At 37.7% G+C, this 17294-nt stretch overlaps 1 protein-coding gene across 3 annotated transcripts; it reads right to left on the bottom strand.

Moving 5' to 3' along the window:
• Window positions 1-1902: 1902 nt before the first annotated feature.
• On the bottom strand, window positions 1903-16841 carry il17rel (interleukin 17 receptor E-like). Of its 3 annotated transcripts, XM_027272426.1 has the most exons (20): window positions 16622-16841; window positions 13892-13985; window positions 13582-13782; window positions 11935-11962; window positions 11053-11202; window positions 9828-9934; window positions 9408-9522; window positions 9164-9208; window positions 8799-8938; window positions 8348-8419; window positions 8215-8269; window positions 7947-8110; window positions 7066-7110; window positions 5513-5570; window positions 5182-5327; window positions 4517-4576; window positions 4373-4430; window positions 3360-3479; window positions 2817-2870; window positions 1903-2724 (listed from the first exon to the last, which is right to left on the bottom strand). In XM_027272426.1, the coding sequence occupies exons 3-20, from the start codon at window positions 13699-13701 to the stop codon at window positions 2603-2605; spliced, it is 1659 nt and encodes a 552-aa protein (XP_027128227.1). In that variant the 5' UTR covers window positions 13702-13782; window positions 13892-13985; window positions 16622-16841; the 3' UTR covers window positions 1903-2602. The 3 variants fall into 3 exon arrangements, with proteins under 3 accessions (XP_027128227.1, XP_019134460.2, XP_019134459.2); XM_019278915.2 differs by lacking the exon at window positions 13892-13985; XM_019278914.2 differs by lacking the exons at window positions 13892-13985; window positions 16622-16841 and having other exon boundaries at window positions 13582-13874.
• Window positions 16842-17294: the final 453 nt, after the last annotated feature.

Below are 17294 nucleotides of genomic sequence, written 5' to 3'. Positions count from 1 at the left end.
TAATCCTGACTCATTTCCTGTGCGAACATGTTTTATGATTCATGCTTCGACCTCTGCTATAAGGAAGCTTTCCCTGTAAATGCTGTAAAGGTTTTGAGGAAAGGCTAGATGAGTGTACAGTCTCGTGTTTTCAGTCCTGACATTTGTTTATCTTCCTGTGAGGGGATTGTTGTGTCATATTTAGGCATTACTTAGCATTTTTTACATGCTCAGATCTAACAAGGAAATGCGCTGCAGCACATCCAGGCTAATAGATGGGCCCATTTTGACTTTTACAGTCACAAGTTCCTTGTAACAAGGTGGATTGCGTGCTTTTGCATGTTTGCAGGACTTCTGTGTGATTATTTACATAAAGAGGCCTCTGTTCTCTTACTGGTACCGTTCTGTTTGCTGCAACATCATTTGCTTATGTAAACCAAGTGGATATCATTCCTGTAAAGATGTTGGTAACTGTAACATGGCAGGAAGTGAAAGATATAAGCACCTTTGTCTGGAGTTAAAGCTAAGCTAATGAATAAGATATGTCTGTTTTCCTGAATACCACGGAATATCGGAAGTCCAGCCTACCCAAGCAAACAAAGCCATCACTTGTATTATTTAAACCTACATTCGATTTTTAGATTTCTCAGTGGAAAATGATGATGGAAAGTAGGAGTAGAAAGGTTCAAAAAGTTGTCATACAGTCCGTAGTTATAGAGCAAACACCCACAAATGCAGAAACATAAAGGGACACCACAGACCAACAGCTGCAGAGTTCCTCCAACAAATTAAACTCAGTATTTTGTAAAGCAGGTCATTTAAAAGAAGAAATGAGCATGATAACTAGTTCACTTTTATGACCATGACCTGGTTTTAGTCTCTAAAAGAGAGAGTTGCATGTTGCCTACCGATGTATAGGAACAGAGGTCAGTTTAGGATACTTGATCATGTCTTAATTTTAATATTTAATATGTTGTTAGGTTTGCATTGGGATCGGGATCGGTGAACTATATAAAGCTGCCAGTGTTTGGTGATCGGCCCCAAAAATCCTGATCAGAGCGTCCTTAATGTAAGCTGTCACCATAGTCTTGCAAAATCCTGTGGGAATCACAAAACTGCCATGTCATTACTGTGATTAGAGGTAAAAGTCTGTGCTTCAGATGAAACCAATAACTTGAATGTGGCTGAGTTGAAACTGAGACCTTCAGAAGGAACAACAACTATAAAGCTCTTAAAAAAGATCTTAAGGGTCACATAGATGACAATATTTCCATAATATTATGGACCTTCCCTGTTTCCACTCGTCTCTGTTTTTTGAAAATGTAAATTTAAAGATAATGACGCCTTTCATTATCCTTATATCCAAACCACTCCAAAAGAACAGCACACACTGGCTTGTCTGAACAAGCGTAAACAAGAGGTGTGAGATTTCCAGTGAAAAGGTATTTCCTGGAAAAACTAATGTTTTAATACAGTTACCTGCAGGCACTGGTGGAAGGTGTGTGGAGAAAATACATTAACGCACGCAATACATACATAATACATAATACATAGTTCACCAGTTTGCTGAAGCTCTGAGGCTGTAGGCTTCAGACTAGAGAAGATGTTTCAAACACAAGGCTGTGTTTTGGTGCTGGGGGTATGGGAATTGTAACTGATATGAAACAATCAGAAAATTGTATTTCTCATATTCACTATTGAGGCTTAAAGTTATGCATAATTAAGAGTGTGGCTAGAGACTTTAGCCAGATGCTCCCCTGCCTGTGTGTGAGTGTATTATTTTCTTTAATAATGCTATGTTGTGAACTACAAATCTGTGACACAAATAGCTGTTAGCAGCGGCGAGTTTATAGAAAACTGTTTCAATGGAGTTGAACCTAGTCAGAATATAGCAATAGTCAGAATACAGGGCAGGAGCCATTGTCGCTTTTCCTTCTTTATTTTTCTTTGTAGCTTGATGTTTGTTGTCACGTTGTGCTCAAGGCTGTAAGTTATATAACAATGAGGTTTATGCAACACAGTGTGTAGGTATACAGTTCATTAAATACAAGATTTTTTAGAAATGTTAAAAGATATACTGTGGCCTTTGTGTCATCAGATAACTGCAGGCCAAGTGACCTTACACCTCAAATTACGAAATTCAAGGATTGGCTTTACTATTGTTTGCTTCCAGTAAGAGGAAAATTAGATAAGAAAATGTTTAAACTTCATTACAATTAAAACCATGGACAATTCTGAGCTAAAAAGAAGTGAACCATTACTTCCCTACATTTAAGTTCAACATAAAGTTCAGACTGGAGGTTTTCTTCCACATTTCGCATTTTTTATTGAAAATATAATTTTAAATTAAGGGAACTGACTGTTTAGCTGCAAGCTGAATGAATATTTTAACTTAATACACAAGACATGTTCACTTAGAGACACAGAATACATAAACAACAGTCAGTAACTAAAACAAGCACACTAAACAGCATATACAGTAACATAACATCAACAGCATTTGAAATACAGTATCCGTCCCAACATTGTCTGCACTCAACAGAGAACTTGCTTGTGTAACATGTGTGCAGTATTTTACTGCACATTACAAGGAATGCTTTATGACCAGAGAACTGTTCTTTGGTCAGTCAGAGATTAGGTTGGCCCTCTCAGTGTCCTCACATAGCGGTGAATCGGGTATGAGTACACCTCCATGGAGAGCAGGTTTAGTTTGGAATGCAGAGACCACGCAGTCAAGAGAAGGATCTGTTGAAACAACAGGGCGGGTTCAGATTTTAGCTACCCGAAAATGCATACTATGTTGTCAACAAAAGAAAAAGGTTTAGTGTCGATCTCACCTGTTTGCTTTTCAGAGCTACAGCCATTTCTTTTTTGCTTCCTCCTCTGATGCACTAAAATAGAATACAGGGGAACAGATGAGGAAAAAGACAACAAAAAAAACAGTGTAGTAACATTTACTCAAGTACTGCACAAGTACAATTTTGAAGTACCACAAGCACTTTTAAACTGATTATATGAAATCATCTCAGTTTGGTACCTGAGCCTCTAATAGCCTCAAATAGCGAGAAGATTTACTATTTCTGTATAGGTATTCTCAACTTTTGTGTTGTGTTTATCCACAGGAACCACCACAATCAACACAAAGGTTCCTTGTATAGCATGTATGTATTTTCTGCTACTGGATACTTCTACCCTACTACAACTCAGAAGAGAAATAACTGTTTTACTTTTTAAATAAATGATGATATACTATTGATGAACAAAGATAAGCTTCTCAGGAACTCTTTGAGTTTGGGTAAATGATCCAACTCTGTGTTTTCTATGTCAACACCGAAGACAGTATTACAGGCCTGTGCATGATATATGGTGTAATTTAATACCTTGAAGAAACAAAGCAATAATTATGATGGCAGACAGGCAGACACCTGCTGGGACAACAATCCAGGTCAAGTCCATGGAGGCTCGAATGGAAATGACAGGTCTGGGTTCTGCTGAGTCATCTGTGAAGAGAATTTTGTAAAAAAAAAAGTATATTTTTAGAATAAGCTCAGTTTTCTAAATAATGGTATTGTTCCTAAATATGCTGTATGATATGGTTGCCAATAGGAACATTATATTCAAAAGCTTTTCTTACTGTGAATATGCTTACAATATGATTGTAGAGCCTTGAGAAAGCTATCTTAACTTAGTTTAGCATAAACAGTGGAAACATTGCATTTATGTGTATTTAACAAATCAGATATTAAATGTAAATCAACTTTTAAGGTGCTGGCAGGGGGAATTTTCTTTTTTTATCTTTTGACTGAGCTATCGTTTCCTCCTGTTTTCAGTCTTTGTGCTAAGATAAGTTAACAGGTTTACAGCTTTATATTAAACAGACAGACATAACTTACCAAAAAGTTATTTGATACAGATACAGTTCTGTTTTGCTACGGTTTCTCGATGTTTTGAGTTCTCAGTTATGCATGACGAAATTTGCACTCAAACAATAACAAAGCGGCATCAAAGATAGTCACCTTCTTTACAGCGGTGATGTTTATACTTGATGGTTTCATAGATCATTGCAAACAAAACTAAAGTGGAGTAATTGATGCCAGAACAAAGAACTGCTTCAAAATGATGCCAAGAAAGCACTTAATGCAAAATCCAGAATCTCCTACATTTGTGATTACCCTGTTAGAAGTTGTGTCTATTACTGCATTAAGGCACGTTTTTAAAAACAGATGTAGTGGAAACCATTTACATTTCAAACCGATGTGGCGCCTCAGGTTGGGAATATTTAAAAAAAGAGGAAGGAAAAGAAAGAGTTGGGATAAACCTGGATTAGACCACACAGGAAGAAGAAAAAAGAAGAGAAGGATAAATCCAGCTCATTTATAAAAATCATACTTACTACATTGCCCAAGACAGTGAGTGATGGTAGCAGCAAACTTCACATCAAGTCTCTTCACCTATCCAAATAAAAAAATATGTTTTCATTTAGTTATTGTCTGTCTAAAGGTCAAGGAGGGAAGTTGAATTAACTACACAAACATACCTGTAGACAAGAGCTGCACAGTTCCTCTGCCAGCTTCAAGCCAACGGATTTATGTTTCTCCTGAAAAGAAGTCAAAAGAAACAGCTGAAGTGTGCAGTTGTCACGGTTGTTTTGCTTTTATTGTGTGTTTTGTGTACTCAAAGCCGTGCCATATTTCAGTAAAAATTCAGGAGAAAGATGCTTGACTGGCGAAGAGTAAAGTTTAATTTCAAAGTAGAAACGTGTTTCCTGAAAGAACAAAAACGGTCAACATGTTGCTGCACGTTATCAGTTAGATAAAAGTCAGATACCCAGTGATATCTACAAATCTTTATCTTTAATTGCTTTGTTGCGCTTTGGGGCTATAACACATTACATGAAACATGTTGCTTCCCAGCAGCAAAAAGCAAACACGGAACAAACGGACATCAGTTACACAAGAATTTGGTGTGTAATTAAGCATAATGTAAGCAAGCATGTTGTAACAGTTCTTTTACATGATTGATGAAAGGTTTAGTAAGAATGTAAGTGAGGTGAACCATATGATCTGGCCTTTGCAGTGAGTGTTTAAAAGTGTTTGACAGCATGCTCCACCACCAAACACTGAACAACAAACCAATAAGAGGATATCTTGAATCTGCATCTCCTGCGTTCCTCCAAATTCACGTCAAGCGTGTGGTACCTACCACATGCATGATGTGCGTTTTGGTGACGCGGCACTCAGACGACTCTTCAGACTTCACGCACAGCCCCACGGAAAACGTTGCATTGATCTGTGACGACATCGTCACGTCTTCATGACCCTCTTTTTTCGTGACAACCACCTCCCATGCTGTAAAAATATTGCACGTTATCATTATTAATAATTAATAATTACATAGCCGTTATTAATGGCTATGAAATGATTCTTTATTCATTGTCTTTGTTATATAATCTAAATGACTGAAAGGTAGATTTACTGCTATAGACTGGCATAGCGTGATGTGATTGCCATGCTGATCTGACAAAAAGTGTTACCTTGGAATTTGGCATCAGCAAAGGGGCACCTGGTCCAGGACTTAGAGTCTGCAGTGAACTGAGGAAGAAAGAACAAAATATATTTTGTAGAGATCTTCATCCAACTATTATACAATGCAATGAGCACACAATGAGATCCTATTAAACACAGTTTACTTCGGCTACAGAAAACAGTTCCACTAAAGTGGAAAAGTTTGAAAAGTGATGGTTTATTCACGCAGACACGTCAGACTAAAAGTACAACTCAGAGTCTCCACTACATGGAGTAGATAGTAGTAAGATATGTTCTCTGCCTTAAAATGGTAAAGACTGATAAGCAACAAAGTGCCACAAAATAATTTTTTTTAAAGTTATAAACATAGAAAGTATTAAAAGTTCCAAAAGCAGCATAAACATGGTTATCTTATAACAATAGCAACAGTATTTTTGCTTTGCGTGTGGGTTACCAGTTAACTCTCCCTGCTAAAATGATCCGGAATTGATGACTAACGCAGCTTCTCTTTTTACTGCACTGTTGTTACCAACATTGTCTTGTATTGTGTCCTTTTTTAGAAATGAAGTGGCTTCGCAGAGGAAACTAAACTAAAAGTACTTCCAAGCAAAGGCATTTTGTTTTTATTCCATTTCACTCTCACTATTTATCACCCAAATTTAGCATATCACGACATTTACACTAAACTACACTGAAGTGTCATGGTGAAAAAGGTCAAAGAAAAAAGATTGTATTTGTCGTACTTAAACAAGTTTGGCAAGTTTTTATTCAGCTTTGTTTACCCTTGTTTACATCAAGAGAATAGTTGTACAGTTATAATATATTGGGAAGTAATAAATATCAATGCAATATGTTCTATATCCCTTTGTGTTGTTTCTCTTCTTGGTCTGTTAAGATAACTTTTGTAAGTCTTGAGGCATTGCCAGCCTTTAAATCTCATTTGTAAATACTTTATAAGGCATAGATAGTGCCCGCTTTAGATGAGCTCACACAAAATATGCTTTGTAACTGCCTGAATTCATGAATTCCTGCATTAATAACTGCTTTTATAAAACATCTACTAACACACTCACTAACCATTAGTACAGAGGAGTAAAACATTTATAACTGTGACCATAAACCATATACTAATGAGTATGTACGTCAGAAACATGTTTTATAAATGACTGAATTCAGTAGTTACTAATCTATAACTACTGTGCTTATCAGTGATGAGTAAAACATTTGTAACCGTGTTAATAAACTACATACTAATGAGTATTCATGCTAATGTTTAATTGTGTGTACTCATTATAAAGTGTTACCAAATTTAATATTCCCCATTCTGTAAAAAAAAAAACGTTTTCCAACTTGTTGAACTATTCCCTAAACGTACTGACTCACAGTAGTGCAGCATAATCAAACAGAACGAGGAGAATATACAGTATCCTGTTGCTTCATAAATCATACAACGCCCATGACTGAAAATAGCATGTACTGTAGGAACGTGTTTTATGTCAGCTCTATTATTTCATCACAGTGAAACTGCTGCAGAGCCAGAGAGGAAAAAAGTGATCAGTACCTTCATGCACAGTTGAGAGTGGGGATCCACTTGACTAAATGTTATCTAGAAAAGAAAGATTGATGAAATAGTTAGTCATGAAATATAAACATACAAACACAGAGTAGCGTTGCAACGACGAAACTGAATACTTTAAGTGTTCAGTTTACATCAAACTGACGCTACACCACTCATGTTTTGTTTGGATTCAGACTTAATTGGGTTGGGGTTTTTTTTTAGGTCAGCTGGAGTCAGATTCTGTCTGCTATTTTTATCCCAACAGAGAGTTTCCTTCTCAAATGACAGCCTCAGGTTTAATCCAATGACGATCTCTGATTAAAATACAATCTCACTTTCATCTCCCAGGTCCCCAGACTGTCTCGATGTTCTTACAACTCAAACAGGTTTCAGATGTCTAAGTGCAAAATTACACAGTTTACTTTGTAACCATGTAAACACTTTTCTTTGACATCATCTGTGTAAGCTGAGACTCGTGAAGGTTTCATGGCAACAAAAACACTCCTTGTTTCCTACGTATAAAGTATGTCATTGATAAGGACGTCAGCGGGATGATACCTGTTCAAACACCTGACGTCATTAGACAGTATATTTTTCCGAATAGTACCATGACGTGTTCAAACTCTGACATGTCTGGTTCAAAAGTGACAAAGTTGTGTAAGGAGTGTAATGTTAAGTCAATAATCTGCGAGATATGACCTAACACACGATGATCTGGTTTTTGAACCCTGCCCTCGAAATATGAATCCAATCTATCAATGTGACATTTCTGGCATGTGTAGTATGTGTTGGCTCACGTGTACGCAAAGTTCAAGTAAGTTCTGGCCATAAAAAGCATGCAGAAACTTCTGCCAGATTCTCTGGCATGTCAGAGATTTAGATACCTTTTTTCTGCTAATGTTCTGAGAGGCGTGAGGCAGATCCACACAGACGCCGTCTTCTCTTTTCTGACACAACGCAACCACAGCTCTTACAGGACAGGTGGGCTCCCATGATAACGTCCCCTCCAGTGGGTCAAAGTTAATTCCAAACCACAGCTCCTCCAGACCTGCAGGGAGGTGAGTCACAAGGTTTTTCAAATGACATCGTATCAGTTTTGAAGTATATCTTACTACAGAAATGATTCTGACTCAAAGCATGCATGTCACTCACGGTCTTTGAAGGGGCAGACCTGGACTCTGGGGGCATCCATCACTGTTGACCATCCCTGTGAGCAATTTGTTTCATCAGTATCAAAGGTTCAAATGATTAATGGCAACAGAGCTTAAAATCAGGACTGATTTACCTCGATGCAGAGGCAGGGCAAAGGTCGGGAGTAAGGAAGAATGGCACTTTTGACGGGTTCCTCCTTCTTAATCTGAAAGATGAACAACGCTTTAGAAGATTTATCCAATTTCAACTTTAGCCAGTTTCTTTGTGTACGTGTGTAAGTGCATGAATGTGTGTACGGGTTGGAGCTCCTGTTCCTTGTCATATTTGACTCATGATTGCTTAGCCTCATATATGCAAGTAAGAGGAAAGAAAGAAAGTAAGTCCACTGACTTACTAGTAGATTTAATACTATACAAATACTACTAACTCATTTACACCAACGTATCCTGTTCAGACATGCAGTGGTAATACACTGAACAATAGCCAGAGTTACCTGTTGCACACTTGCAAAACTTCTCCAGTGGCAGTCATACATAATGAATTTAAATGCATGTCTGTTGTGCAGTTGTAGTAGAGGGACTGACCAGTTTATTGGCCCCTGTGCCAGCACAGATGAAATGCTTGAGGCACAGACGGAGGTGGTAGTTGTGATCTTCCAGCATGTCTGACACACTGACGTTCAGCTCGTTCGTCTTTGAGTTTACATCGTATGACAACCTCCCAGCTGGAAGAGACAGAGGTCAGTGTTACCTCAGTTATAGGTAGTGGTTCAATTATTATTTATTCTCAGACATACATAACTCATGTTATGTATTTGATGTACCTCAGAGGAGAAATCACTCTTTGATTAAATTGCTTGCGGCTAGCTGACTTATACAACCTATTAGGAGACCACTAGTTCATATAGTACTGCACATTGTTTAGAAAAAAATGTCTACTGTGAACTTACTGATGCATTCCGGGACATGTCTTCGCAAATCTTCATTGACACATTCTGTGAAGAAGAGTAATAACATATAAACTACAAAAACACATGGAGACCGACTCTTACATAATATACAGCTACTACAGTTTTTTAATCATTTACCTTTAACATAACCGTCAATCAGTCTGTTTCTTAGTTATGTAATTATCAAGTGTAATTATTAACTAGTAATTATCACTATGAAATGCAAACATGGGCATGTTCTCACCTGGAGCTTGATAGGTGTCTGTCCAGGTCACGCCACAGTAGTTTGGCACAGTTTTCAAGATGACTTGGGATCGTTGGCTGACAGAAATGTCAGTGCAATCATTCTCAACTTCCACCTTCAGCAAACGGGCAAATAAAAGCACAGCTGTTACTGTCTGTTAATAATCTTTTCACGGAAAATGCTGTACATGTTTGGACTCATATCGACCTGTAGTAGTTTCACGGTGTGTGGGAAAAAAGTATGTATGACATGATTCTGAAACTTTTGGTGTTGAATTAGAAACTTTTGAGTGATGCTACTGGCTGAAAGTTGAGCATGAACAAAATATTCCAGATGTTACAAAAAAGATTATCTTCACTAATCAGATGTTTTGATTAATTCCTTAATCTCTAATTTGCTTTCTTGCAAATATGTCAGTACCTGCTGTCCAGACATTCTTTCTCTCGATGATCTTTTGAAGCCGAGGATGCGGCAGTTCGCCATCATCCCTGCAGTGACAGTACATATGGACACCCCATGGATGGCCTCTGAGGAGGAAATATATCAAAGTCAGAAGCCCAAAATAACTTTAAGCAAAGTTAGCAGTGCTTCTCAGTGAGTCAGCATCGGTTTGTGTCCTACAGGAAGTGTGTGTCAAATTTTATTGTAGGACTGATTGGACTCAGACAGCATCAAAGGGGTTTTCCCATGCTCGCTTGTGGACATGCGTCTGCGTGTCTAACTGCATGTGTGCTTTGACGCACACCTTATCAGATCGTATGTTCTGTGTGCAGAATCAGGAACAGACATTATGCAAAAGCAGAAGTTTGATCACGGAAAATGTCTTTTTTTTTTTCTTCTTATGAATGAAACTTCCTTCACTGTGTATCTGCATGTTTTTTTAAATGTGTCATCAGTGATCTAAAACCATGTTGTCTTGACTACACTCAAAGAGTTGCATTTGAAACTTCCTCATTATGACAATAATAAGCTGAGTCACAACTTCAGTAGGAGTGAAGGTCAGTTATAGAGAAGAATTAAAGGTTATGAGCCCCATTCTGCAAAATCTATTTTAGATGTAGATGCTATAAAAGCTTTTAAGTTATTTTGATGATACATGTATAAAACAAGCCAATCACTGTGAAAATGCTGTACCCTGTGTGTCAAATCTGTGTTGTATGGTAACATTTACGTGTGCATTACTGCCACAACATGTTTTTTTAACCTACCACTGATGGGCTCTTATACTCTGCCATACGATGTAGTTTAATAAACAGCTAGTCTCCGGGTTTGCAGCTATTTACTATTCATCAATAGTTAACCCAGATGACACCTGGTTTATCACTTCCTAACATTTGCAAACCAGCTAGAAACAGCTTTGAAGTTATCAGGAGCTACATTTCTCCAGGATAACCACCTCTCCAAACCTCCAGCTAGTAATTTATAGCTGAGTGCAATAATCTAATTTAAGTAACTAGATGATTTCTCACGAGACCCAGTGAGTCATCATCTGGCACTATATTGAGTCATTCCAAAAACTACCAGCTAATGTGGCTTTTGGTTGTTCATACAACCTGCGGATGAAAGTTCAAATGGTCACTGTTATCAAAGGGCAACTGTATTTTCATACAAAGCATCTGATAAATGTGTGTGTCATCACATTTACCGGTAAGTTGTAACTGGGTTTTGATTCTGAGGTGTAGTGAACACTGCTGCCTCCCTTCACACCTCATGACCGTGGAGAGGCTGATGTTGTGGAACACGGAGGAGGTGTTGAGACCTTCAGGCGGGTTCTGACACGGAGGGGAAAACAAAGCTATACAGGAGAGAGGCCAGAAAAAACAAAATACTTGTAACACATTATGTTTTGACTGTTGCAAACATCTTTTCTTTTCACGGACTGGTGGAGTTAGAGATTGCAGAACATTTCCTACTATGTGAGCATTTCTGCTATTGTTCTTAAAATAAAACGATGAGTGACAAGTTTAATCAAAGTGGGTGTGTATGGCAATTGTTCAATGTTTTCTTATTTAGAAACACTCAACAGTGACATTTCCTCCATACCTGCCATGTATTGTACTGTGATGCCCTTTGTCTTCTTTGAACACACATGTAACATGATGTTCAGGTTTAATAGCGTAATAGAGTAAGACTGAGCGGTTTAATCTAACGCACCTGTCAGAGATGCAATTATTACAAATGGCTGGGTTAGAATAATATCTAGTATTCATTCATTACGCATTTACATGTTTTTCATACCTCATGATAGGTGAGGCACAGAGAGTTTCATTTGGAGGTTTAAGGTCACGTTATTGTCTTAATTTTATAGATTAAAAAGCTTTTATAGACTCTTCCATCCATACAAATTTAAATACAGTTTGAATACAAAGCCTTATTACAGTTTCTTTGGTAACATAACAGTTCAATACAATCATATTAAATGTGGACAGTATTGGCTCTTGGCAGCAGTTCAGTTTAAGGTGACTTATTGTGCAGAATTGTTTGCATGCATGAGTGCAGATGTGATGTAACAAGCACATATACTCACAATCTGGCTTCGTTGTGCAGTGAAGACCCTGCAAGGAAGGAAGAAAACAAGATTCTGTTAATCTTTTAAGCAAGGACAGCAGCAGAAGCAGCTCTCCAGAACAGGGAAACCCCAAACAATAAAAAGCTTTTTACATCCTCATTGCTCCTTCAGGCGTAGACCAGCCTGTTTATGCTTGCCTTGCAGTTTGTGTGGGTCCAACAAGCAGCTATATGCAAAGGTTGTATCTATCTGTTTCTCTGTTTGTGCTTTAATTGGGCAGCTGCCAAAAGAGCCTGCACTATGAAGTACAATTGATAGCAAGATTCCAGATGACAGTAATGCAAAACATGCCAACACCACCAAGGTGAATAAGGACAGTATGATTTATCTGGGCTCACTTCCAAAACTGCAATGATACATCCTTGTTTATTCATCATCCAGGAAATATGTGTGGAAACTCTCTCACATATTCACCTACGCTGCCATTCCTGCACCCAGTTATGACTGACGGTGCTAGAGAATGCCTTCACTTGTGTGACGTGGAGAATTTGATCATTCAGATTACCTCATAGGTGTTAATGGTATTTTGAAAGTCAACACAGATCACATTTGAGTTTCAAACTGTTGACAGATAAGAATTTTTTAGTGGGGGGGGGCGTGGGCGGGGGGTTGGGAGAACACTGATTTATGTTTTTGGGGCACATATACCTGTAGAAACTTGCAAAGAGAAAGAGTGGTGTGACATGGAGAAAAAGGACACAGCTAAAATGATTTATGTCTGCTCACGTCACTGAGAGGTAGTAATGAGACTCTTTATGTAGGTAAAAGTAAAAAATACCTTACGAGTATTGTATTGTATTGTAAAAGCATTCAAACCTTAGCTAAGTAGAAGAAAAACGGTCTCGTTCATTGGTAAACATGATGTTTTTGGATTAATATTACTGCTACATTATTGTGCTTGTTGCATTTCTTCTGTAGTTTAATCTACAGGCATGCATTATATTCTATAAATTCATTGACTTCTGTAGCTGTCGCTGTCATATGAGAACTGTGTATCTCTAAAAAAGTCAACTTTTTGTGAGATACACGTTTTCAGCGTTGTGCCGATGCATTTACCATCTAATCCAAGTTTAAACTATTTATTTAATTGAAGAAGTGGGAGAATTTCTTAAAACCTATAAAGAAACACGTTTACCTCTTGGGTAAAGTGTTGTAGTAAAATGTGACATAAAATACTAAAATAGTAAAAGTAACTAGTTGCATTCAACCACTGCTGAGAGGGAAGTAAACGTCACAAACATCAACACCTTGAAGCTTTACTGAATGATTAAGTGAGTATCCTGTAACCTTTAGTGTAACTAACTATGAAAGTGTCTAAGTGAGTCAACAGGTGAGTCATACAGTGTCAGGAATTGACCCAATATCAACACATAAGAGCCTATTCATCCTTGTGAAACTCTTCCACTCATGCCTGAAGAAGAAATCTAGCCAAATCCAAAATAAGTGTAGAAGAATTAGCAGTAGTATTTGTAATAGTAACCAACCACACTGTGATGTTATCAGTAGTACATCACCAGGAGCAGGAGTTAATAATAGGACACATCTATATATAGTAGCTCATTGACAATCTGTGAGTGTAGAGTCTCCTTGAGGGTGTAGTCTTACCCGAGAACACCTGGTGCCACATTTCTGTATCGTCTCCAGTCCTCTGCTTTCTGCTGCAGCTCCATTCAGACCCAAACAACAGTGAGACATCAACAAAGCAACCCACAGAATCATTTTCATCGGCCACTGAAGTAGATAAACTTCTTCTGCTTCTCCTCCAGGTCCTGTTATGTCTTACTTCTTCTTCTTCTTCTTGTGTCCCTGGTGAGGTGAGTGACAGGGTTTAAGAGGTTGTTATTTTGCCCTGGATGTGTTATCTAGTATGTAGTGTGGCAGGGTCAGAGCCAAGCACACAAAGTGAAACACAAACCTCATTGAGTGGATTTAAACAGTGGAGGTGTGGCCAATAGGTTGTGTCACCCCTTTATTTAAATTCTATAATTGGCACATGTGACATCCCTCTGCTGCTAACACACACCCACACACCACAGACATACACAAACAAACACACACAAAAAGTAACCTTTAACAGAGTAAAAAACACAACTTACATTTATATACTGATATTTATTCATTTAGAAAAGCTACCCGGAACATCTTTTTCATTACCTTTCACAATTACTGTAATTACAACAATCTGGCTATTAAATCTAGTTCAATCACTCAAGTCAAAGAAGGTCAACACAGTAGCTGAAACTTGATACAAGGGTGATGTTCGATATTGAGTTCACAGAGTGCAACCTCAAGCCACAAGATGCTATGTGCAAAAACATCATTCCTGGCTGAACTTCAAGATTCAAAGAAAAAAAGGTGGTTTTGGGTGTTCAGGAAAAGCTTGTGTGACAGACTGTAACCTTTTAAGCTGACATGACAAACGTAATTTTAGCATACAGTTCTTTATTTACACATCCAATGAATACAGATTGGCAACTTGAGTTTAAATTGTGTTTCTGGGTTAGGATATGTTCAATATTTACTCACTCAACTCACTTTTTTATTGCCTGCTGTTTGAGGCTGGGGAGTTAGCATACGTTGGGTTTTCAGCATTTGGCTTTGGCCAAGTACGCTATGACGAGAGCTGTGGGCAGCACTTAGCAGCTTTAAATCACTCAGTGGTTTTGTAATCATGGGAACATTAACTGTTTATCTTTTACACTGTTCCTCAGTGTATTTTGAAAATTTCGAAAACATCCAGCACTGACGCACGCCAGGCATGAACATTTCACAAATCAGCCCGGACAATGTTGTTTCTTACAGCCACGTAAAAGAACAACTTGTACAGCCAGGAGGAGAATGTGCTGTTACATAGACAAATTGTTCATAAAAACAACCAAAAGGTAACCTCCTACAACTCTAATGCTGGGAATGAGACAGGGAAGAAATTTTACCTTGTACAACTTCCAAAACCTTACAAGATCAGGTTCAGGTTACTTAATGTTTCAACTGCAGTTAAATACTGGTCCAAAATAAAGTTGTGTCAATGCAGGTAGAAAGGGCTATGTGTCATAGTGAACCACTAGTCATAGTGGTGCAAGAGCTCCAGCTCCAGTTGCATTTACTGTCAGGCACTTCTCTTCTTTGAAATGCTGCATTGTACACTATAATTAAAGCACCATAAGACCATAAAAAATCTGAGTCAGCAGGACAAGTAAACTACCACTATGCTCCGCTATAGTCCAAACAAGCTGATCATGAAATTTATGGCCTTACAAATAAAGATTTCATCTTTCCACAATATAAAGATCAACCTTGAGGATACACCTTCAGGGAAATAAACACTTGCTGGGACCCAATCTCACATATGGCTATTAATAGATTGGCAATCCTTCAGCTATGTTACCAATATAATGCCAAGTTTTGTGGCAGACCCACAGGAGACACACTCAAAGTGCAAACATGTAAACATGTGAGTATTTGAAATCAGAATCAATTATGCAAATACAAATAAAACACAGTACAGTGTCAGGAGACGCAAGCAATAGGGGTTAAATAAATTTGCATCTGGCATTTAGCCCAGCTCGTGACTCTGAGCTTCCTCAATGAAAATATTGGTGAAATAAAATACTCACATGACCACTACCTGCAGAGAAGACTAATAAAACATATTGACATAAGGCCCATTTATCATAAGCAGTATTTCCTCATAGACACATTTCCACTGTAAATGCAATGGCTCTATCTACTGGGATTTGGTGTGTATTACAATATGTGCCACACTCATGACTTCATGACTCCTCTCAGGTACAGTTGCTTTTGGTTTCTGTGTAACAATACAGACGTTATAAACATGAATAGGCCATTAAAAATGGGTCTGATGTTTTTTATTTAATGTGAGCCATCAAGTCTGAAGTCACAACTATTGGTAACTTGTGATAAATCAGAAATTAATAAATAAAAAGTTCTCAATTCATGGTCACATAAGCCATCGAATCTGTTTTTTTTATGTATAGATATATATTAGTAAGTCATTAATCATTGATTTGGATGCTCTGAAGCATCTTTTCCGAAACATAAGTGGCCAAATATTACATCTGAGGACTTTTCCTGTTGAAATAAAGAAATAAAGTTATGCTAGAGTATAACATCACGGTTGATTCTTGGATATGGATATATATTAGACAACTTGCACTGACTAATTCTCTAAGAATGCACATTTGTTGAACAAAGTTACTGTACAGAGTTTATGTATATTTATAGAAATATATATTTAATTATATTTATACTGTAGTCACTATCTGTCTCATGTCTTGTATATATCATATACGTTTTGTGTTTGAAATATCTATCTATCTATCTATCTATCTATCTATCTATCTATCTATCTATCTATCTATCTATCTATTTACAATATCTTGAAAATATTGTTGAGACGCAACAATTAAATTATTTATTATCATCCCAAAAAGACCACGCTCATATGTGCTGAGTAAATAAACGTATAATTAAAGTTTACACATCATTAGACAGTGGTACCAGAACGTAATCAAAAACGTATTCTGTGTCCTAGGCGTCATTTTTGTCTTTGTCACACATCATATGTGACATTAGAAAAAGTAGTAGTTCTTTTCATCATATTACAAATGGAAATATTTCCTCTTACCGTCCACCTCGCATGTGAATGAAGTCCCTCTCTTTCAGTTGATTAGATAGTAGTCATTAAAGAAATTATGTTTTCGCTCTCTGCAGTCTAAATTTTAGAGTATACCGGCGCGTAATTACGCACGGGTCAGCTTGGATCTCAAATAGTTTGTTTAATCGACAGCTTCTAAATATATCACTTAACATTCCGGTCTTGAAGCCAGACTGGTGGTGGATGGCACATTTCTCACATCCCATATTTATAGAGTGATTATTATTGGCTAAGAGGAGACGCCCTGGGGTGTTTCCTAGAATCCACCAACGATTTAGGGAGTTTTCGAGGCATAAGGGACTTTTTTAAAACACACACCTCTTGTGGATCAAAACCATTTCTGGCAAGACCTCATAGCTTCTTTATTTCCGATGAGTAAACTCGACAATAGAGAGGTGGTTTGGACCTGACAGAGTGCAGAGCGCTCATTTTACGAAGGAAAACCCTTTCTTTCACTGAGCTTCTTGCCTTTCTACAGCCTCTGCCGTCTGTAGGCCTGGCTTACCTTTAACCTGCGGTCAGCGGCTGTAAGCTGCTCATCCTGCACTGCAAAAAATATCAGTATCACCAAGTCTTTTAGCCTACTGAGCCTTGAAATCTCGTTTTGTATAAACAAATAAGACATATATTAATAAATAAATAA

The sequence above is a fragment of the Larimichthys crocea genome, chromosome XX, assembly GCF_000972845.2.
Source record: "Larimichthys crocea isolate SSNF chromosome XX, L_crocea_2.0, whole genome shotgun sequence".
NCBI classification, from domain to species: Eukaryota; Metazoa; Chordata; class Actinopteri; family Sciaenidae; genus Larimichthys; species Larimichthys crocea.
Note: the sequence above shows the minus strand (reverse complement) of the source record. Positions and strands in the feature narration are given on the sequence as shown.

Coding starts and splice junctions, on each gene's coding strand:
- il17rel (XM_027272426.1), bottom strand. CDS start 13,701: ATGAAAATGATTCTGTGGGTTGCTTTGTTGATGTCTCACTGTTGTTTG. Junction 9,935..11,052: donor AACCCAGTTACAACTTACCG/GTAAATGTGATG, acceptor TTTCCTCCTCAG/AGGCCATCCATGGGGTGTCC. Junction 5,571..7,065: donor ACTCTCAACTGTGCATGAAG/GTACTGATCACT, acceptor TTTCTTCCTCAG/TTCACTGCAGACTCTAAGTC.